General features: G+C 39.9%; 1 protein-coding gene and 1 long non-coding RNA gene across 2 annotated transcripts; one reads left to right on the forward strand and one right to left on the reverse strand.

Moving 5' to 3' along the window:
- The first annotated feature begins 10053 nt into the window (after positions 1-10053).
- LOC115679432 (protein GLUTAMINE DUMPER 5-like) lies at positions 10054-11095 on the forward strand. The gene has a single exon (XM_030603024.2). The coding sequence runs from the start codon at positions 10347-10349 to the stop codon at positions 10896-10898; it is 552 nt and encodes a 183-aa protein (XP_030458884.1). The 5' UTR covers positions 10054-10346; the 3' UTR covers positions 10899-11095.
- Positions 11096-20488: 9393 nt separating this feature from the next.
- On the reverse strand, positions 20489-21392 carry LOC130138043 (uncharacterized). Its single transcript, XR_008816468.1, has 2 exons — positions 21049-21392; positions 20489-20972 (listed from the first exon to the last, which is right to left on the reverse strand). It is a non-coding gene; the product is annotated as an uncharacterized LOC130138043 (long non-coding RNA).
- Between the last annotated feature and the right edge of the window lie 2255 nt (positions 21393-23647).

Consider the following 23647-nt stretch of genomic DNA (forward strand, 5'->3'; position numbering starts at 1 on the left):
TGTGTAATATTATCCGCTTTGGGCCCACTGACCCTCATAGATTTAAAACGCGTTATACAGATATAAAACCCCCTTATAAGCTAGTCCGGAACTTTCCCATTAGGCGATGTGAGACAAGAGAGGTACCCTACTTCCCTGCTCACATCTAGGGTAGTGGCGCGAACGCACCGACATCCCTCCACCCCACGCTCCGCCTCTTGACTTGGGCCGTCACACTCTCCACCCCTTAAGAACACAGCGCCCTCGTTGTGGGCCCACACGCGGTCACGAGTCGGCTCTGATACCACCTGTAACACCTCGAGTTTACACTATGTAATATTGTCCGCTTTGGACCCATTGACCCTCACGGCTTTAAAATGCGTTATACAAATATAGAACCCCAAGCCTTATAAACTAGTCCGGAACTTCCCCCCTAGACGATGTGGGACAAGAGAGATACCCCACTTCCCTGTGCACGTCCGGGGTAGTGGCGCGGACGCACCGCCATCCCTCCATCCCGCGCTCCGCCGCTTGGCTTGGGCCATCATAGCGACCAAGGTACAATATCATCTTCTCCTCCTTGAACGCGCCAACTCCCTCTCCCTCTCTCTATTTCTCTCCTCTAAAAGTGGTGGTCGTCCAACCACCCCTCATTCACATGTAAACTATTTCTTTTGCAAACTATTTCTTTTGCAACTTGCCTTTTCGTGCCCGCTACATCTTGCACTTAAATATAGACCTATCAAACGGGTGGGTCGGGTCGGTTTTGATCCTACCCAAATTGACATATTTAACCCATTTTGACTAATTTTCACACAATACGAATTTAGTAACCTATACCTGACTCATGCCTGGCCCGATCCATGTTACTAAAACACTTCCATATTTAATCAAATCTAGGAAAATTTATACCAAACTAAGATGAGAACATGGAGCAAGCGAGTGAGACATCGAGTGAAGGCAAGGGAGAGTGAAGAAAGAGTCTTAGAGGTAGGTTGGGTCTAAATAAGTTGTGAACTCATTTAACACCCATATTATTTTAAATTTTACCATTCTAAACTCATTTATAACTTATATGTTGAATATAACTAACCTATTTAACAACACAACACATCAAATATAGGCTAAGAAATAAGTCTATGATCCATTTTGACAAGTTCACTTAAATGTATTGTTCACGGATGTCCTACGGACCCAATGAGAAATGTAGATAGTCCAAAAATTTTGAAAAATCTACATCGAGCACAATCTGGCCGTGATGAGTCTAATATGGCTACGAATAGATCCATTGTAATGCAAGGTGCAAATATTTTGCACTCAAATATTTTGTACATTTCTGCCGTTGAGACATAATATGAAACCTAAGTAGTTTCAATTTTTTTTTAAAGAACCTAAATTTAACAATCTTTATCCATGATGAATCTAATATGGATAAGGATGGATTCATTATAACGCAAAGTGCAGATACAATAGGTCTTTTGAGGTTATCTGTATTGCTCATGACCAAAGATAAATTTAGATAAATCATCATGATGTCATTATAAAACTATATAAGAATGCTTTTATTTTGTGGAAAATAAATTATTTGAAAGATATTTTCTTAAAAGTAATCGTTGCATCGCTTCTAAAAATTAACTAGCGAAATTTTTTTTTTATTCTCTACAAAAATATTTAGACATAAATTATTATCGATAATGAGACATTTTTAATTAACTAATTAAATAAAACGATATAAACGATTATTTTTAAGAAAATATATTTTAAATTATTTATTTTTCGCGAAACAAACGGAGCCTAAACTTATAAACTCTATCATATTGATGTATTTGATCTATTGAGCTCACACGACAAGTACATGGAAGCCGTCGTAAAGCTGTGCTGATATTGTGTCGACCCTCATCTAAGTAAATCATACGAATGTATAGAAAGAAAGAGTGAATCTACTCATTAATCAAACAGTTGACGTGCAGTACGGGACTGGAACTTATTTTTTGGAGTACATTACACGTGTCATGAATTTGGATAGATTGCATTTATAACGTTCACAGTATCTATCTGTTTAGATTAGCTTACAGGTCGGAGGGTGCACAACATAGAATAGATATTTTCGGTTCATCCATGGAGTATATTTGACTAGCTATTTATTTATTCATTGTTTTTTTCTCTTCATCTGAATTTATTGCACCCATGCTTTGTGATCGTTTTAGTATTTTCTAATTAGAGTAAAGTTAATAGTAACTAATATTACTATATGTTAATAAAATGTGGGACAGGAATGGGCTTGTTTGGACGCTGAAGAGGAGGGGAATTAGTAATAGTAAAAATTGCACGTCTGCTGCCATGAGAATGGAGGAATTGTTCTTATTTTTTATGGGCATCTAAAAAATTTATTGAATTGGAGTGAGTAATCGAGAATTTATTGTATATGCTTTATCTTTATAAAAAGGAAAAGTTTTTTTTTTTGATGACCCGGGAACCGCCGTACAGCCGACAGCCGGCGACGTAAACCCGAGGTGACGCTAGCGCAGGACCCACCACCACGGCGCCACACTTAAGAATCCCTAACGACTACGTTGGGATTTGAACTCCCCACCATGGAAAAGTTTATATATAGGAGAAATCAATTCTATATGTAAAACTTAAGTATGTTGTGAGTTGGTATAATCACACGATGCCTTTAACTGGAGGAAGAAAACCAATTATGATAGGATAACAAACATCGTAAAAGATAATAAATACAAATTCTAAGAGAGATTATAACTTACGATGCCAATGTTAAGCTAATATCATGGATAATTCTGATCTTTTGCTCAATATTCAATATGGTCCCCAAAATTCTTTTTGTTTAATTTAGTTGAATTCCGCTCAATACATTCATTTAGTAAAGTGCAATGCCAGGTCTATGAGCTTTGTCACCGTGGCCTCCCATCCCACTAACACCTCCTCTCATGTATAGGAAAAATTGTTCAAAAATTGCACTTTTACCAATTCAATTCAAAATATTTTAAATTTACCAATTGAGTCATAAACCTTTTTACGTTTTACCAATTGAGTCAATCCAACTAATTTTGGACGGAAATCACTGATGTGGACGCCAGTCGTCCTATATGGGGCGGCCGACGCTGTAGTGGATAAATTTTAATAATGTTTTAATATTTTTTTGAATAATTTATATTTCTTTTCTTTTCTTTTTCCTTTTTTTTTCTTTTCTTTCTATTTTCCTTCTTCACCACTCATTCTATGGCTAGCGACCAGCAAGGGCTTGGCAACCCTCATTGGTCCATCACGTGGTTGCAAGTGAGGCTAGCCTTGCCCAAATCTGGGCGGCACCATGGTGAGGCTGCTCACTCACGGCCGCGATGGCCTCGTCCAGATTTGGACGAAGGCGTCGGGGCCCTTCCCTGCGACTGGCGAGGGCCCAAAGATCCTTGCCTAGTGGCCGGTGAGGGTCAATGGTCCCTCGCCGGCCATAGTAAAAAAGTAGTGAAGAAGGAAAAGAGAAAGAAAATAAAATAAAATAAGGAAAAATAAAAAAATTCAAAAAAAATATAAAAGTTCAAATATTAAAATATCATTAAAATTTATCAACGTCACCACCGGTCGCACCATATAGGACAGCCGGCATCTAAGTTAGCAATTTTCAGCCAAAATTGGCCTGATGAACTTAATTGGAAAAACTCGAAAAAGTTTAGGACTCAATTGATAAATTGAAAGGTCTAAAACTAAATTGGCAAAAGTGCAATAGGTTTATAACTTTTTCGATAATTTTCCCCTCAAAATGTCCATCACCAACACCATTGTCGTTAAGAGTGTCAAAAAAACCCAACCCGAATTGAACCGAATTTTTCAGGTATTTTCGTTTGGGGTCCCTTCCAGTTCAGGTAATATGTAAAAAAAAATCAGGTATCGTGACTCGTACCCAAACCAAGCCGAAACACAAACAAACACCCAACACTCTTCCAGTATCTAATCTTGAAGCGCTCTTTCCGCACTCCCGAATTAATCGTCCTTAAGACCCTTCTTGGAAACATTGTCACCGAGTCTGTTGATTAAAGCAAGCTCCTTTCATCTTCTGGTGAAGCCATCGATGGGGCATGATAGCCATGTTCGAATGTCTACAAACTATTAGGCAAGCTTCCATTCGTTGTAGGGTCATTTTAGTTTTGACTAAATGACTGTGATTTACAATTTAAAGGACCCTGCCCAACAAGCATATTCGAATTATGTCATCATTTAGCTAAATTAACATGGTTAGGCGGCTTTGTTATAGAGGTTCAACATATATCAATGATGACCTATGATGGATGGCAATACAACAAATTGGGGAAAGGATATCACAAATGTCATAACTTTCGTAACAACGGTCACATTGGTGCTATAATTTTTCAATCGATCATGTTACAAAATCAAATCCAAAGTTTAAACTTATAAATGAAGGAAGACCACATGTACATAAGAGCATGTAAGCTCCATAGTTAGGTGATGTGGAATATTTCAACATATCACTTGAGTGTCATAATTTGGGAAAAGTGTCAAAAAAATCTTAAACTTATTGTATTTGTACTAATTTAGTCATAAACTTTTTAATTGTGCTAATTTAGTCCTAAACATTTTGATCTAGAGCCAATTTAGTCCTTCTGGCTAATTTTGGCCAAATATTGCTGGCATGGATGCCATTCGGCCTATGTGACACAGCTGGTACTGACGTGGACAATTTTTAATAATATCTTTTCCAATTTTTTTTATTTTCTTTTTCGTTTCTTTCTTTTCTTTCTCTTTCTTCTTTGTTTCCTTCTCCTTCCTCCAGTCGGTCGCCAGACTTCAGTGTCCGATAAGAAGCGAGGCCAACGAGGGACCTCATCGACCTCTGGCCAGGCTTGCCAGTGCCGGTCACACCACGTAGGCTAGCTGACGTGGACGTCAGCGATATACATGGGTTACGGCAGTTGATGTAGTCATGGCCACAGGCCGGTTTCGGCCCGAAACCGGCCCGATCAAACCCGGACCCGGCCCGTTGACCGGGCTCGCGGTTCGGAACCGGAACCGGCCCATGGCCTACGGGCCCGGTTCCCGTTCCAGCAATTTTGGAATCGGCCCGGAACCGGCAGTTCCAAGCCCGGTTCCAAAAAAAAAATTAAATAAAATAAATTAAAAAATTAAAAAAAAAAAAAAACAGAAAACCTGCAGCAAGGCCTGCACGTCTGCAGGCCTTGCTGCGGCCCATTGCCAAGGCAGCCTTACGGGCAAAAAAAAATAAAAAAATAATAACAAAAATAAAAAGATAACCGGAACCGGTAGGAACCGAAACCGGAACCGGCCCGGAATCGGAACCACCAGGGGCGGTTCCGGTTCATACATGGCCACGAACCGGAACCGCCGGTTCTGAACCGTGGCCATGACTAAGTTGATGTATCCTTTTCCTCGAGAAACGTGTAAAAAAAATGTCCAAACCAAACCGAAGTGGACGATTGAGCCCTGCTTGGCTCGTGAATGATCAAGTTATTGGGTGTCATCCTATGAGAAAGTGTCGTGGCTAAAATGACATCCTCCTACGATATATTAATAAATTCGTTAAAAGAGCAAAGTCCAATTGCAAATCAAATTAGAGAGCAGCCTCTAAGCAATGAGTGCTGTGGTAATGGGAATATAGTATGATATATCGCCCCTACATATATCCTCGTTCTCAAGGGAGATTCATGCATGTCAATAGTGGGAATATAATAATAAAAACCATGTATTCCTATATTCTCGTTATGTCATGATTGCGAATAACCCAGTCGAAGAAGTTGTTTCCTAGCTTGTTGATAACAAACCCTTATCTAGAATGAGAACATCTGACGAACCATTTGTCGCGATATTGGTAACACAGCCGCCTCACACCACATGCTTCACTCGATTATATGGTATGTCTACCCTCAAAGTCGTTGTACGATTGAAGTAATTTGTGTATACCCATCTTTAACATAGGCTCTTCAAGTGAAATATGGATCGACACATGAGAAATGTAGTTCATCTATTTTGTAAATTAGAAGATGTTTCCACCGAAACCCTATGTACTAGCACCTCTCTTTGTGGCCGTCGTTGTGCCTCGACTCGGCGGGGATGGGATCTTGTCTCCTTCGTGATGGAGGAGACTAGGTAGGTCTATTCCGATTGGCCCAAATAAGCAATCGAGAGGGAATGAATTGGTTTTTCGAGAAAACAAAGATTAATTTTCTAAATTTAACCCCAATGAAAATATTTTTTTTATGTGCATAGTGAACTAACAATGTGGAAATTAACGAGTTTAGGGAAAGATGAATCCTAAACAAGATTTGTAGAGGTTCGGCCTGGGTGTGCCTGCTCCTCTCTTCTAGTTCTAGTAGGGCAAATAGAATGAATTCCCTTAGTTATGCCAAAAGTACAAGTACCGCCTTTGTACAAGCATAGAACCTACTGCTACACAGAACCCGACTTGCTTCAACTATAACCCCGCTATAAACTAAGCATTTGTTGGACCTCCGATAGTTGTTCTCACACCTTGTACGCACACCATTGTAGATCTTCTTCCCAAACAATATATATCACACCTCCAAGTGTTCTCAAAGAATCCCTCGTACACTTTATCTCTCACCTAGACAAGTGCCTTCGCTTCACTTTAAGTAGGACCGCTCCATTCGTGTGTTTACAAACGAGTTTGTGTGTCCCTCCACTTGATAACTCAAAACATTTGGGTTTAAAATTCTAATAGGACTTGTGATCCACGCTGCATATAGCCTCCGAGAGAGCGATTTCTATCCAGCCGCAGCCATTAAGTAATCAAGGAGAGGGATCCGATTGTGACATGCTAATGTGTCACATTTATATTCTGCTAATACATATAATAAATATCGTATAGCTAGGATAATCTACAGACTTAGTGGAGGATTAGTGGATTAATTAATCTTATTCTCCACTATCATGTGTTGACGGGGAAAAGTGCTGAATAAGTCCTAAACCTTTTAGAATGGTGCCAATTTAGTCCTAAACCTATTTTTTGTGCCAATTGAGTCATAAACCTTTTGATATAGTGTCAATTCAGTCCTTTTGGCCGGATTTTGCTGACGTGGACATCGGCCGGCCGGCGGCCGGTTACCGGCGCTGACGTAGACAAAATTTAATAATATTTTAATTTTTTTTTTGAATTTTTTTTTTTTTTCTTCTCCCTCTTCCTTCAGCCGGTCGCCGCCGGAGGCCAGAGGCCGGCGAGGTCGACCTCGCCGGCCACTGGCGAGGTCGAGCCTTGCCGGCCACTGGCGAGGTCGAGCCTCGCCCAGCCATGGCGAGGCTCGCCTTCGCCGTCGCCGGCGAGGGCGAGCCTCACGCTGGGCTGGCGAGGCTCGCCCGGCCCTCGCCGCACCTCGCGACCTCGGGCGAGGGCCGGGCGAGCCTCGCCGGCACTGGGCGAGGCCGGACCTCGCCGGATCCGCGAGGTCGACCCTCGCCCGCCATGAGGTTTGGCGAGGGTCGGGCGAGCCTCGCCGGCAGCTGGGCGAGGCCCGACCTCGCCGCATCTGGCGAGGTCGACCCTCGCCCGACCATGGCGAGGGCCGAGCGAGCCTCGCCAGCCCAGCGCGAGGCTCACCCTCGCCAACGATGGTGAAGGCGAGCCTCGCCATGGCTGGGCGAGGCTTGACCTCGCCGGATCCGGCGAGGTCCAGCCTCGCCCAGCCGCCGGCCTCTGGCCTCCGGCCGGTCGCCGCTCCGGCGACCGGCTGAAGAAAGAGGGAGAAGAAAAAAAAAATTCAAAAAAAATATTAAAATATTATTAAATTTTGTCCACGTCAGCGCCGGTAATCGGTCGCCGGCCGGCTGACGTCCACGTCAGCAAAATCCGGCCAAAAGGACTGAATTGACACTATATCAAAAGGTTTATGACTCAATTGGCATAAAAAATAGGTTTAGGACTAAAATGGCATCACCCCAAAAGGTTTAGGACTTATTCAGCACTTTTCCCTGTGTTGACGTGTTATATCTAAGGAACATTTGGTTGTCCCTTCAGGGTTCGCTGGAGAGAGAGAGAGAGAGAGAGAGAGAGAGAGAGAGAGAGAGGTACCCACCACTTTTATACAAAAAGGTGATTAAGATGGCACTCATTTCTTAAATGTTAAGAATGAATAAAGGTGATTACATTCATTCCTCAATCTAATAAATTGCAATTCTATTTTCTTTTTTCTTACTATCAAGATATTATTACAAGTTTAAGATGAATATTATTATTATTATTATTATTTTTGCAAGAGATGATTGAGATGGTACCTATTTTGTTGCCAAACTTCCATGTGTTAAAAATGAATAAACGTGATTACAATCACTCCTCAATCTAATCAATGCTTTTAATAAAGATAGGTTGAGATTCCATCACGAGGAAAAGGCGAAACACCTCATGTGACCGATTTTAGTACTAACATGTCAAAATAGCAATGGGAAAAACTTTTCCCTACCAATGAGGTGGACTAAACAGCATTGTGTGCCCATTTCACTTGAAAGCAGCGAATATTTTATTTTTAATTCATATTACATTTGAATGATTGGTATTGTCATATTAAATTAGTTCAGAAAGTATGGAAGTGATGTATTTTCTTTTAAGAAAAGATGTACTGGGAATTCTAGTGACTTATATATTACGTTGCTGGATCAAAATGATATAATTAAAAGGTTCGGGACTAAATTGACAAATCGTTAAAAGGTTTAGAACTAAATTGGCCCAATTAAAATGGTTAGGACTGAATTGATTGCCTTACAATAGGTTTAGGACTTTCTGGATAATTATCCTGAGAAGCCAAATTGTTAATCCATGTAGAGTTCGAGCAATACCATCGTAGACCCCCATAAGCACCAAACTTCTTTTCCCATATTTCTTTCTTCTGGAACCTTTTTGTTAACATATAGTTGAGATAGTGGGAATCTAATGGCTACGTCTCTAATCTTATCTTGCCAAACTTCTTCTCCTTGTCTTCCCTTTTGCATTTTTCTAATTGCCCACGTATATTCTGATGACTTGTTTAACTTGTTTTCGTACATATTCTTTACTTGATCGATCCCAGGAATCCATTCCTTGGTATCCGTAGACGTCAGCGATTGCTAAAGATTAGGATAATCGCATCGCTTAGTGCTCTCAATATGCCCGAACCCCTACGACATAATATTTCACGGGACCCCATCAGGACCCACCTAGAGGAATTTTTGTCTCTTTATACTCATTTTACTAGCCGAACTCGAGCATCTCTTCTAGCTTTTGCACCATACTAGTTCTTTTTCCCAAGCTAGATTCACATGGGCCATTTATCTTGTGACTCAAATGTCACAACAAGCTAGATTTACACGCAACAAGGAATACAATTAAAGAAAATCTCACTTGACTCCCATCTAAAGAAGTTCAATCTAGAGAAGAATTTCACACGCATCTGATTATGAACAAGAAAGTCTTTTTATCGATAAAAATGTCTTTATTAATCCCATAGGTTTACTCATTGAAAATCCTCAACCTTTTGTGTAGGAAGGAATCATGTCTTAAACCTTTCAATTGGTTCAATTAAGTCCTAAACCTTTTTTTAAGAATGCAATCAAGTTCTTTCAATGAAAAATACCTAAGATTGCCATGGTGCCACTTTTTGCCTAGGGGCCATCCTTAAATTGTAATTTTCAACATAAGCTTAGGACTTGATTGCATATTTTAGTAAGCATGTAGGACTAAACTTAATCGAAAAGTTCAGTACTTAAGTTTTTGGTTTTTTTTTTTAGACAATCATAAAGTTTAGGGCTTGATTGTATTCTGTTCATAAGATTTAGGGTCACGATGCAAAAAGAACGTCTCAAGATTTTACTTGTTTTATCCGAATTTTTGTTGCTTTTCTTTTATTTTACCAAACTCTCGCTCTTGGGAGTTCGATTTGCGCTCATGCTATCCATTTTCAGCTCCTAGTCATCCGTCAGCGTAGTTCATATTCCTTTCCAAACGATAACCATCCAATCAACAATACAAGAACCATATGCTTTTCATATTTGCCAACTCTTAGTCTACTCTTAAGATATATCCCGCTTTTCTTTTTTGGTCGGAAAGATATATCCCGCTTTCGCATGCGACTAAATGACGAAATAAACCATCAGCAGGAGAGAAAAGAAAAGCAGATGACAAGATCCACTTGAGAAAATTCCGGAAAACCCACTCCCTCTGCTATATATGAAGCTCTCTCTGCATCGCACCCACCATCCCCATCCAAAGCTAATTCCTTTCCCTTTTACTTCCTCTTACACCTGCTCTCTTGCTTCTCAGTCCAACGCAAACACAGCTCCAAATCTTCACAATTCAAGCCAAGAAACAAACTAGATCTTCACAGAATAGGAAAATGGCAGCTGCAAGAGGACACTTCAACTTGACAGCAAGAACGCTGCCCGAATCCCACCAACACTCGCCTTGGCACTCCCCCGTGCCGTACCTTTTCGGCGGGCTCGCCGCAATGCTCGGCCTGGTCGCCTTCGCGCTCCTGATCCTCGCCTGCTCTTACTGGAAGCTTTCCGGCCACTTCGATGCCAGAGATGACGGTGAATCCTCCTCACAGAGCCAGCGTGACCTGGAGGCCGGTGCAGAGAAGGAGGGAGAGGATCACGGCGACAAGAAGAAAGACAAGGTTTTCGAGGAGAAGATAGTGGTGATCGTGGCTGGTCGACCGGACACCATGTTCTTGGCCACGCCCATCTTGTCCCCTAGCAGCAGCAACTGCAGCAATTGCAGTACGAGGTTGTCTAGTTTTGAGGAGAGTGAGAGCGGTAGTGTTGGTGATAAGAGAGAGAAGTTGGCGGTCGGGGAGGCGGAGATTGCGAGCAAGCAAGGTGAGTCTGATCAGGTGGATCACGGCAGGGACTTGGAGAACCAGGATGGCTCTGATCAGAGCTCTTGATTGGGAAATTCGTTTCCTTTTCTTTTAGAGTGATTGGTTCTTGGTTTTGGGCATGACTTAGCTTCAAGAATTTTTCTTTTCTCTTTTTGGTCCTTACTATTTTCCCATCTTTTTATTCCCCTGTTGTGGTCCGGGAGCTGTAAATATGATACACCGAGGATTCAAGCATATGATTCTCTCTTTTCTTGAAAGATCAATTTTGATATGTCCTTGGATGAATGTTCTATCAAAGATATATACGACGATCATGGCTAGCGAGATCGGTGAAATTCGATCTCAGCATGACGGGTCGGTTCCGAATCTAGTCGGGTGTTCACAGCGAAGATCTCTCGATAAACAAGGAGCAATAGTGATCGCACAATGACGATGGATTGAGTTCTCATTCACAGAGAAATAAATCAAACTTCAAAAGTTACTGTATTAAGGAAACAGGGTTAGGGACAACATGGCAGCACATTGATCTTGTAGTCCCACCCGATTATTCACTTATTTAAGCAATAAGTTTTCGCAAAACAATTTAAAATACCATTTGAATTCTTAGCAATTATGAAAATGTTATATGTCAATCTGAAAGTCAAAATTTCACGTATTTTGCATCAAGTAAAAGTCAAATTGTGTAAATCAAAAAAATTCGAAACTCAAAAATTACTTCAAACTTATTGTTGTTGCTCGAGCGGGCTCCTCGTTAACGCGATGCGGAAAATAGAAATTGGAAAGTTGATTTCTATTTTGGTACTTACATTTAGAGCCTTACGTTTATAAACTCAAATTATGTATGTCGAGTATAAATGATTTCTAGGATCAAGATATGTATGCTTTCTCAATAGTGTCCCACTATATACCAATATTCTGTTCGGATAAGTACAAAGGAATTTACAGACATTCACGCAACGTACAATTGAATTCTAAGATATTCATTTTTGACGATCTAACTTAAATTTTTTAAAAATCTGCCACGAGATCCCATAATCGAAATTCCGATGTCAAAAATGTCAGATTGGATTTTCCGACTTAAAGCTTTTGTGGGTATTACTTGAAATATTCGAAACTCAATTGACAAATAATTAAAAGGAAAAATGAAACAAATGATCCTTGGACTTTGGTCCAATATGTAATGTGGTTCTTGAACTTTTAATTTATTCAATGTAGTCTCTAAATTCTAGCCCAATGTAAAATTTGATTCCTAAACTTTCAGTTTGTTCAATATAGTCCTTGAACTTTTGATACATATTCAATTTAGTCCTCCAACCATATGAAAATGTTCAATTGTCCCTGAACTAGAAGGACAATATTGAATATTTCATATAATTTGAGGACTAAGTATAACATGCATTAGAAGTCCTTAAATCATATTGAACAAATCAAAAATTCAAAGATCACATCGCACGTTAAGATAAAGTTTAGAGATTAAATTGAATAAATTAAAAATCAAGAGATCACATTGCATATTGAATTAATGTTCGGGAATCATTTATATAATTATCCCATAATTAGATTTCTATGTCTTAATTGTACAGTTGCTCAAAAGTTTGTGATGTTTGTAGTTATCCACATCCTGCGAGATCCTAAAGCAGCACTATTCGTTGGCGTTATTGGTGGTTCACAGCGAAATTATTTGAAGGGCGTCAATCATTGGATATTTTATGAGGTGAGCGTACTATTCGAAGGGGACAATCGTAATCATTCGATAACTTTTACTTAATGCTCCATGAAGTAGGCAACCGCACTGACCAAAAATGATTAGGGTTTTATGCACCTTCCGTGTTCCTTTTGGTCTTGGTTTTTTGTGGGAGAAATTATGTAGGCTTAAATAATGAAAGGTCTCCTACCCTAAAAAATCTCAAATTTTAATTTTTGTTTCAATTTTATCTTTTATCTCATAAAAAAACACAATTTTAGGTCAAATTCTAATTTTACCTTAAACTTTTTTTTGTAACTTTAGGTCAAGTACCAATTTTTACCTTAAACTTTTTTTTTCTCATAAAAAAATCACAACTTTAAGTCCAGTTTCAATTTCAATCAATTTTTTTGTCTCGTAAAATATCACCCACTTTTACTTGAGTTTCAAATCTACTTTCCATCAACCCTTCATCAAAATGGTCCTTAGTGATTTTGCGCTCGGTCTTCGATCTCTCGTTGTTGGGGATGTCTCATCTCTCGCGGTTGGAGAGTTCGTGCTTGGGACACTTGATCAGCTCTTACTTGGGAGTTTTTCATCTTTCTGTTGTCAATGAGAAATTTTGGACAGATGGTTGATGGGAGTAGATTTGTGACTCAAGTAAAAGTTTTTGACTTTTAATAAATTGTAAAAAATTTAAGATAAAATTGGTACTAGACGGTAAATTTAGGATAAGACCTAAAGTTGGGGGTTTTTATCGAACAAAGAAAAGTTTGGGGTAGAATTGAGACAGAACTTAAAATTGAGGGTTTTTTATGGGACAAAAAATAATTTATGATAGAATTGGGACTAGACCTTAGGTTTGAGGTTTTTTATGACACAAAAGGTAAAAATTGGGATAAAAGCTAAAGTTTGAGGTTTTTAAGAGCATTAGGCCAATAAAAAAAATATGCGAGTCCTGTCTCCTTCACAATGCACTAATGCTGGCTGACGCTCATGGGAGCCTTCACAATGCACTAATGCTGGCTGATGATCATGGGAGTCGATTCAACTACTTGGGTGGAATTCTACCCCTTAAATAAGCTTAACGCTCACTACTCATTCTGGTTAAGTTGTCCATTAACCAACTCGATAAGCATGATTAAGATTATCTCATGCGTCAATTGGATAGCATGACTGTATAAGGAATTGAACGCAAGACCACAACTCTGATACCGTCTTAAAATTAAGTATGCGCCTGTTTGTTCTAAAATTTTAAGTTGATGAAGATGGGTGCGTCTAAGGACATAAGTGCCACAACTTTTTTTTTCAACCACTTGAATGTTATAACTTTTAAAAAAACGTCCATTTGAGTGCTAGAACTTTCAAATGATCACTTGAATGCCATAATTTTTTTTAAATGTTCACTCAACTACCATAAATCCAACATGGCATGGTACTTGTAATAAACATTTTTAAAAAGTTATAACACTCAAGTGATCAATTAAAATTTTATTTATCACTTGAGTGATAAAAAAAAAAGTCATGGCCCTCAATTAAGCATTGTACATAAGTTATGGCACTCAAGTATTTGTAAAAGAAGTTATTGCACTCAAGTGAATGCCATATGAAATTTATGAGACTTGTGGTGTCATTTACCTGTTTTTCATGATACTAAACTTGAGTTCAATCAAATTGAATTTCTCAAACTTGTAATTAAGCTCAAAGTTAACTCTAATCAGCTCGATTCGTTTATTAAAAAGTGTAAATTGGCCAAATTCGATTTAAACTAGAACTCTAACATCCATTGAAGGACACTATCGTATGGGGAAAAGTGTCAGAAAAGTTTTAAACCTATTGCATTTGTGTCAATTTAGTCTTAAACATTTTAATTATGCCTATTAAATCTTAAACCTTTTGGCTTACTATCAATTCAGTCCTTTCGACTAATTTTGGTCAGATATTGCTGACGCGGCTGCCGGCCGGCCTACATGATACCGCCGACGCTGACGTGGACAATTTTTAATAATATTTTTAATTTTTTCTTTTTTCCTTTCTTCTTCCTTTTTCCGGTAACCAGCCATGGTTGGGCGGGTTGGCCTAGCTTGGGCGAAGGTCGCCGTCACCCACCACAGGTGCGGCCGACCCTTGCCCAAGCCAAGGCAGCCTCATCGAGCCTCACTTGTGGCGTGCGACGGCGACCCTTGTCTAGGTGAGGCCAGCCCGCTCAGCCATCGCCCATGGCTAGTCACCGGCAAAAGGAAGAAGAAAAGAAAAAAGAAAAGAAATAAAAATAATAAAAAATATTGAAATATTAAAACATTATTAAAAATTGTTCACGTTAGAGCCGGGGGTGCCACGTCGGCAAGTTGGTGTCCATGTCAACAATATTTGGCCAAAATTAGCTAGAATGACTGAATTGGCACTAGGCTAAAAGGATTAGAACTAAGGCTGCGTTTGGTTATCCGGATTTCTAAACAGGATATGACTAAATAGGATAGGATAAGAAATCCTGAGATTTTTTCATATCCTATCCACTGTTTGGTGGACTACGGATTTAAAGTCGAATAGGATTATTTTATTTTATTTTTTTTGCTATTCACGGGTCCGGAGGAGTCGGTGAAGGAAAAAAAGCCAAGAAATTTTTTTGGTGAAAGCGCACGATGTGTGGGGATGAAGATGATGGCGAGTGGAGCGTAAGGTTTTTGGAAAAATAGGCATTAAAAATCCTATCCAGGTTTATCCCACCCCCTCTCGGATTTTTTTATTCGGGCTGTATCCAGTCTATATCCGACCTTATTCTATCTTGGACCACCACCAAACACAGGATAGGATAAAACATATCCTATCCTGGCTTTTATCCGGTCGACCAAACGTAGCTTAAATTGACACAAATGCAATAGGTTTGATACTTTTCTTACACTTTTCCCCTATCGTATGTATTAGGTACATATATTTATAACAGTATAAGTACATTGGTACATTGAAGACAATAAGGCATAGTCGAGTTGGTTCACTCTCAATGCCAACTTGGGTCATATGGAGAATGATCACGGGTTCAATTTCATAAGAAGGAAATTCTCCTAGCCTGAGGCCACCCAGAGACTTCCTGTTGTGGAATTGTCGGGTTCTAATCGGATAGAACACCGTCTTGATCTATTGGTATGGCCATATGCGTGGTGTAGAGTTCGGATAGGCAACGTCTCGAAGGAAAAGTAGCAGACAACTGCTCGAATCACGTCTCGAGCTACTCGAGTCCAACGCGAACTTGAGTGCAATGTATTCGAGCTTGAGCAGTACATTTAGTATGGTTCTAGTAGTGCGTGAGCGGACTCATTGTGGATCCCCATTGTCACCACTCAATCACACATGATCCGAATCCTTTTTTCAGTCAAATTTAGCTCATGAGATCATCTCATTACACCGGTCAACCTACTCATGAATGCTCGGACTCCATCCAGAATAGCTAGAATATGAAGATGTGGCCCTGATTTCATGCGCCAGTACGTTGATGTGAAGCTTAGGCATGCATATACGGCCACAACTTGCAGCAAGCAAGCGTGACTTGTGCCTTTCCAGGAGCACATATTGGGGTCGTCAGCATCGGACATTCTTCATGATTCCGAGAGCTGAAAAACGTCTCTCCTATTCATGGATGGCCTACTAAAAACGATCAGACACGCTGAAAAGATGATAGATACTTGGACATGATTAACCCCGCGTATTGGCAATATAAAGCAATGATACTAACGCGAAATTGTGGCTATCTCTTGGCACCATAATCTGGGTTCATTCGTGTGGTGGATAATGAGACTGAATTGACCCGAACGAGTATTCTTGTGGATGCAGAGTCGATGCGATTCCAATTGATTGTCGACTAGCCATGATGGGTCAATTCATGTCAAATTCAGAACATTCCCATTGCTCATACTTTTTGCAGGAGGTGTCGATAAAGGGTATGGGTTGATGTCATTCGTCTTGAGTGGTCCATTTAGGTGATCCACTACGAGAATACGACAGGATTAATTCGTCGAATACAAGTATATTGTCTAGATTAGTATGATGGATATAATGAAAAAAGAGCGATTTGTATTTGAAGAAAGAAAGACGGGTAGGTTTAGTGTCTATTTGGTATAGCTGTGTTGTTGACAGATTGTTTATAAAACAAACAAAGAAGCGTCTTGTCCCACATAGAAAAGATATGAGTGTGTGGACCAATATATAAGTGTGAAAGTCTTTTGAATCTTATAAATGAAGACTATGGGCTAAATGTGTTGCGTGCTCGTCGACCTTAGAATAGGCACTTCTAAGCTTGTGTGATCTTGAATTGGTACTTAATGACGGTTTTTTTTTTTTAATTCGGATTTATAACTTTTGTCTAACGGTTATTAGGCGTTCTTACAACTTTTGAAAATGTTGTATATGTTCAAACATAACTTTTCGCTATTATAAATTCAACGTTTCTCGTTCAATATATTTTACTTCAATTTTCTTTTCTTTCTTCAAATACAACCTTTATTTGTTCAACTGTAAGTATTTTAGCCTTACAATTAAAGACCATGGGCTAAGTGGGCTGGACCTTACAATAACCGTGTGTGGGTGCTCGAATAATAAGTGTGCTTAGCATGCTTGCTTGCTCATTGACTAGGATTGGCACTTACGGTTACTTTTTTTAAAATTCGGATTGATAACTTTTGCCTAAGGGTTATTAGGCATTCTTACAACCTTTAAAAGATTGTATCTATTCAAACATATTTTTAGGCTATTATATATTGAATGTTTCTCGTTCAATATTTTTCACTTTAATTTTCTTTTCTTTCTTAAAATACAGCATTTATTCTCCAATTGCTTCCTTTTGAGATTCTTCGAGAAATACCAGAATTGCTATTTGGTTTGTTGTATTTTTGAGGAATTTTGCTAGCAACCATTAGCAACGTTGTGAGGCAAACAATTCCTTAAAGATAATGTATTCACACCTCAAAGTCTTATTCTATTCTTCCCAATTATTTGTTCTAACCATTGTTGCTCTAGTGTAGCTGCTGCGATGCTCTATATATAACTATGTTGCGAAAACTAAAATTGGCGCATTAGACAATACAAAATTCAAAATTATAGCACCTCAAAGTTAGGTGAGACAGGTTGTAAGTTGCTATAACTATGAAAGTATTGCAATTCTGAGGAGTTTACCAAACATCTTGTAAAAATGATAGCACCTCTTTTCATTTTAATTACTGCAAGAAAGTTGTATCGGGTAGATTTAGTGTCTAAAACTTGAGAGGTCAATTTGCCTTTTAATGTTATTGTTTCGTCTGCTAGGACAAGTCTACATAGCTATTTTGCAATATCGACTAAAGAATATGTCAGGAGACTATAAAAGAATGAATCCTAACTTTATCGATCCGCGACTCAAACATTCACCAGAACCCTAGGGACAAAAGGTTTCTGTAAGTCGCTAAAGTATAGGGGAAAATTACCAAAATTGTTTAAACTTATTGTAATTGTGCCAATTCAGTCCCAAATCTTTTTTTGAGCGAATTAAATCCTAAACCTTTTGTATTTGTATCCATTCAGTCCATCCTGACCAATTTTGGTTGGCCATGATATGTGTAATTGATCATTCTCCATGATGTTTGTTGCATTTGAAAGTCCATGTTACATAATTCATTAGGATCGAGTATATTTTCATGTATGTCTCGCATGTGATAAGTGTTAGGGCTTGAATCTGGGCAGGCAACCTGTTTGTCTGACCTGGGTTTAAACCCAGATTTCCAAAAACAGGTCAAACCCGTGACTTTCAAGCTAAGTTTGATCATGTTAATGTGTGTTTTAGGATGATTTTTCTTGTTAATCTTTTTCTTGACATTTTTTAGTGTAACCTTGATGATTTAATTTTTCTTAAGATCGGCTATAAGTTGAGATTGAAAACATGAACATAGCTTGACGTAACTGGTGTAGGCAGTGTGATGTGCACCAAATGTTGGACGAAATGCCCAATCCAAGTTTCAATCTTGAAAAGGTTGATTCAAGCTTGGTTATTGTGATATTCATGTTCTGACTGGGTCCGTGTTCATATGAATCAAGCATAAACTTGGTTTAATGAATTAAAATTATTTTCCAAAAAAATTAAAATTTAAAAAATAAAAAAGAAAAAAAGAAAAATCCGAAAATTTTCCAGAAAAATAGAAAAAAAATTTAGGATATTAGTAAATTAGGGCAGAAATGATATTTTTGGAACTTTCCTAATTTTCAAAAGTCAATTTCCTAATTTTGTGCTATTTTATGTTGTTTTATAAATTATAATAATCATTTTTGTAAATAACCCATTTTGCGTAGATTAAAATTATTTAGTGTAATTTATTGCATTTCAAGTAATTCATGAATATTTAAATTTCCACTTTGTTTACTGGGGTCCAATCTCGGGGTGTAATAACAATGCCATGTAATTGTCTTTGTTTAACACTGTATCGAGTTTACTTTCCACACCTTTACTTACTAGTATTCATTATCGTACTTGATGTGTGCGCTTTTATTCCTTACTTCTTTGATTGTGTTCCTTTTAGCTTAGTTGCATGGTTAGACCACAAGTTAAGATCATAATTAACACGAAAACATTGCACGGACTCAGCGAATGACAATTTTAGGACTCATAATTGGTAAAAAATTCCATGGGCACCTTAGTGGACAATTTATCAAGTTATGGTACTAAAGGGCATTAGTTAAATAACTAGTAATGAAGTCCCCGATCCTAGATTTCTGGTAGCGTAGAAAGTGAGGTATCCTCCTGCACCTCACTTAATTTTTAGCCAATCCCAATAGTTTAGTAGCGACTCTCGTCTCATGTAGAATCTTTTAGACTAAATCGAAACCTAATACGAAATCCAACGTCACGTGAGATATGAGCTTTAGAGAGCCCGCATCGAGGGTCATTGTCGTGCCTTTGGGCATGTCGCGACCTCCCTGAACCGGTCTCGCCACCTAAGGGGGTCTGGTTAATAAATTGCTAAGTCTAAACCTAGGACTTAACTCAGGCTCTCCGAAACCTATACCAACTCGCGACTTAAGGTTTAAGTTATTAACATACAAATCAATTTTATTTAGAGTCGCCATTAATCAGTTTTTGATGGGTCGATTGGATACTCAAGGAAAGCGTGGGAGAATTGCTTCACTTCTACAAACCAGAGATTCAATGGGTACGGAGACTTGATTACACGAATTGATCAACTAGTGCCCTTTCGATACCTAACCTTGTTCAATCACCACCTAACGTGTTCATGCAGCAGTCTTATCAACGATGAATCTTAAAGGCCTATCCCTAACCAAGCTAAAGGGTGGAAGCAATCCATATATGGAAGCTGCTCAATCAAGTAATGATCAAAATTGAAATACGCAAACAAAGACCTAACTGTCTCTTATCGACCACATGCAAAGTCGAATTAAACACGCAATTAAAACGTGCGGAACAAGTAACATGCAATTAAATATGGCATTAATCACACCACAAAGGCAGGAAGGGGGGAAATTCCAAAACCCAAATGCCATTTTTTGATTTTTCGAAAAAAATTTTAATTAAAAAATATTTTTTAATATTAAAATAATATAAAAACTGACTCGGGTCGGATCTCCACATCCGATCCGGGCGCACTGACCCGGGTCCACCGCTAGGTGGGTTCCGCGATTAGGCCCAATTTGGAATAAACCTACAACTCAAATAAAACAATAAAGAAAAGAAAACACCCCAGCCCAAATTCACTAACAAGAGACAAACAAGAACCTACACCAATTTTCTTTCTCTCTTACCCACGCCCAGATGGTTGTCTTCTCCCAGCAAACGCAACCACCCAGGAACTTCAACATCCCATATCAATCTCAGAATAAAACGGATTGAACAATAACGCCCTCATTATCTTATCTTAAAGCAAGAATAACGCATTGTATCACTAAGCATTTCTTAAACACCGAACATCCGCCATCGACTAACGCTATCACACGGCAGTTTGTCGGACACCACTAGTGGACTGTCATTGGTAGCCACAAAGCATGATATACAAAACAAAGTAAAACGATGGTGTAGAAGAGCATCTCATCGTTAAAATGACTCGAGGATTGATTAACGTGATGTAGTCCACAGTAATAGCCCTTGGATGACGACAGGAAACGAAATCACTTACACAGAGTTTTTCATGAGCATTTTGTCAAACGAGTTACGTGCGACTGACTGGGAACAAGAACAGAGCCGATTAAGGCTCAAACCCCACGATCACAATCAACACAAAAAATGGCTGGGGAAGGCGCACCGACCCTCGGAAACGAGTGCAAGCGAGCGTCGGCGAGTCTCGGCCCCGGTTGGCCGAGACCAAAAACAGAGCAAAAAAGACAAGAAAAATAGGGGTGTCGGCAGTGGCGTCCCTACACGGCTCGGCGGCAGCAAATGGGGGGCGAGCTCGGTAGATTGGACTACGGTCCGGTCACCCCGCACGCTTCCGAACCAGGATCCTCGGGGAATCAACCTAAAACCAAAAAAAAGAAAGGGAGAATGAACAAACCGAAACCTACCGTGACTTTGGCTCGAGGAAGGGGAAACGTCGGACGACCGTCTTGTCGACTAAAGCTCCGGCGCGGTGGTCACTAGAGAAAGACTCTCAATGTCGGATTCTTCACTCTCGGATCTCTCCTCTTCCCTTATGGTCTCACTCTCTCCCGGGAACTCTCGCTCACCCTCTCAGTCTCTCCCCCTCTGTGCTCTTAAGGGCCACGGTAGGCGCGCATGGCTTCCTGCCACCGCCAGCCTGCTGCGGCCGGCCAGATCCCAACCAGCGGATCGGTGCTGGTCTCTGCCCCCTCTATCACTTCTGCTTTTTTGCTTCCTCTGCCGCTGTCACTGTTCCGTTCTTCCCCTGTGTCCCTTTTGCTTCTGTCGTGCCAACGTTGCTGGGAAAGGGAAGGTGAATAGTTGCGGGTTGGGCCAGTGGGAAAGGAAAAGTGGGCCGGCCCGCGCGGGAAAAGAGAAAGGGCCGGCTGACCCGGTCCACTCGAACTAGGTCGAACCGGCCCGCCTTTTTTTAATAAAAAAATCCTGTGTTTTTTTTTAAATTCTTTAAGAAATAAGCGAATATGTTTTAATAGACCCTATTAATGCAAATTCACCTAATGCCTATATGCCACGTAATTCAATCAAAATATTTTTGACTAGGGGTTAAAAATTAATCCATAAATTTCTATGCAATTAAATCTTAAATGACTAGGTAAAATTTAGGTGTCAACAGGGCAATATCCCTAAACCTCATTCTTTTCCCCTTCCGACGGAAAAGTGAGGTCTCGAGTCGCAACAAAGAGGAAACGAAATGGTGGGCTGGGCTTTCAGAGACAGGGGCTGGGCTGGGCCCATTATTACAGTTTTTGGTGTACAGACTGTTTCTAGGATATTTCTTTAACTGTTGTTGTCTGATGTTCTGCTCTTCCCTTTGTTAAGCCTCGGTGGTATCTTTTTTCTTCCAGGCTTCGATGCTGTTTTGTTATGGTTCTTTTTGACATAGGGATCTGTTTGTAAAATAAATATTTACAAAACACTATTTTTTTTTCATGAAAACCCTCGAAATTTGAATTTCTTTGCATACATGCAAAGTCTTTGGGCTAAACTGAACCAAACAGAATATTGATTTCTTATATAGAATAACTTTTCTTTTATCAGTAAATTTTGGTCAAGCGAACTATTATTTGGATTTCCATTAAATAGATTCAAGTTGGATATTCTATTTTTTATATGTATGAAAGTTTCACTCGTTTTTTTTTTTGTCATAAAGCTATTGTAATTTCATTTACTTAGAAGATAGTTCGTTACAAGATATCATGATATCCGAACAAAGTTTTGATAAAAGGAAAGAAGGGGGGTGCAAGAGCCAGTTCGGTTTGAGAAGGCCTTTTTGATGGGCCCGGGCTAGGCAATCGGCAGCTTGATTCGTTTCTCGGCCGCAAAAAGAGATTGATCCGTGCGGTAATTGGACTAATAAGCTTTGGCAGTCTTGGACGACCGATTGGATTGACCATGGGCTAATTTCAAGGCCCATTATCCACTTAATACACGTGGAACAGTCAGAGTTGAACTCCACTGTTGTACTTCCAAGCTCATGGACTTCTTTGTACTTCCCCTCCTTTAGTTCGTGGACGTCTCTGTGCTTCGCCTTCTTGAGCTCGTGTTGCAGGCACTCTCGAACGGCTAGGGTTTCGGCTGCGGAGGAGTCCGGTGCCCAGATACCCTTGGCGAACCCGTCGATCATCCTCCCTTCGTAATCTCGGCATAGTCTCGCAACAGATCCGTTCCCCGAATCGGCGCTCCAGGCCGCGTCTACGTTCCATTTACGGCTCCCCTTCTCCGGCAGCTTCCAAAATTCGGGGGCTTCCTTCAGCTTCTGCCCTCGTGTTTTCTCTTTGATGATGGTGAACTTTGTGTAGCTATTCCCGGTATTAATGGCTTCCTCTACCACCAGCCACGGGTTCGGCTTCTGCTTGCGAAAAATCAAGGCGTTTCGCCCTTTCCAGATTTGCCATAAGCAGTCCGCTATGCATGCCGGTGGGGAGGACGTTCCACTGTTCAGACCGATTGCGAGGTACGTTGCTAGCCATGCTTCGGTACGGGTAATTTGGGCAGGCTGTATGTTGATGCATATTCTGTAATCTGACCAGACTTGGGTTGTCCATTTACATAGCAGGAATAGGTGCTCTGTGGTCTCAGGATGGTTGCGACAGATGAGACAAAGAGGGTCAGGTACGCAATTGCGTTTGTAGAGGTTTTCCCGAGTTGGGAGAGCATTTTGACATAAGCTCCATAGGAAGAATCGTATTTTTGGGTAAACTGGTAGCTGCCAAATTGAAGTCCATAGGTTTCTAGGTGGCTGGTATGATGATGAGGCCTGGTTGTTATTATTTTGCATGCTATCATGAAAGTTTCACTCTTATTCGATTATAATTTATGCAATTGAAGGATAAAGTTCCCATGAAATTGAAAGTTTCTTTTTAGAGAAAATCTTCTACATTATGTATCTTTACTGACCCAAACTGCTAACCCCCCCCAAGGGTCAAATTCTGAATTTGTCCTTGAATTTACGTATCAACATTTGAGTGATGCGAAAATTTCAAGGAATTTAAAAGTTAAAGA

This window comes from Syzygium oleosum, unplaced genomic scaffold, assembly GCF_021117445.2.
Source record: "Syzygium oleosum isolate NSW1041296 unplaced genomic scaffold, Sole_v2.1 Sole_v2.04, whole genome shotgun sequence".
Taxonomy (NCBI): domain Eukaryota; kingdom Viridiplantae; phylum Streptophyta; class Magnoliopsida; order Myrtales; family Myrtaceae; genus Syzygium; species Syzygium oleosum.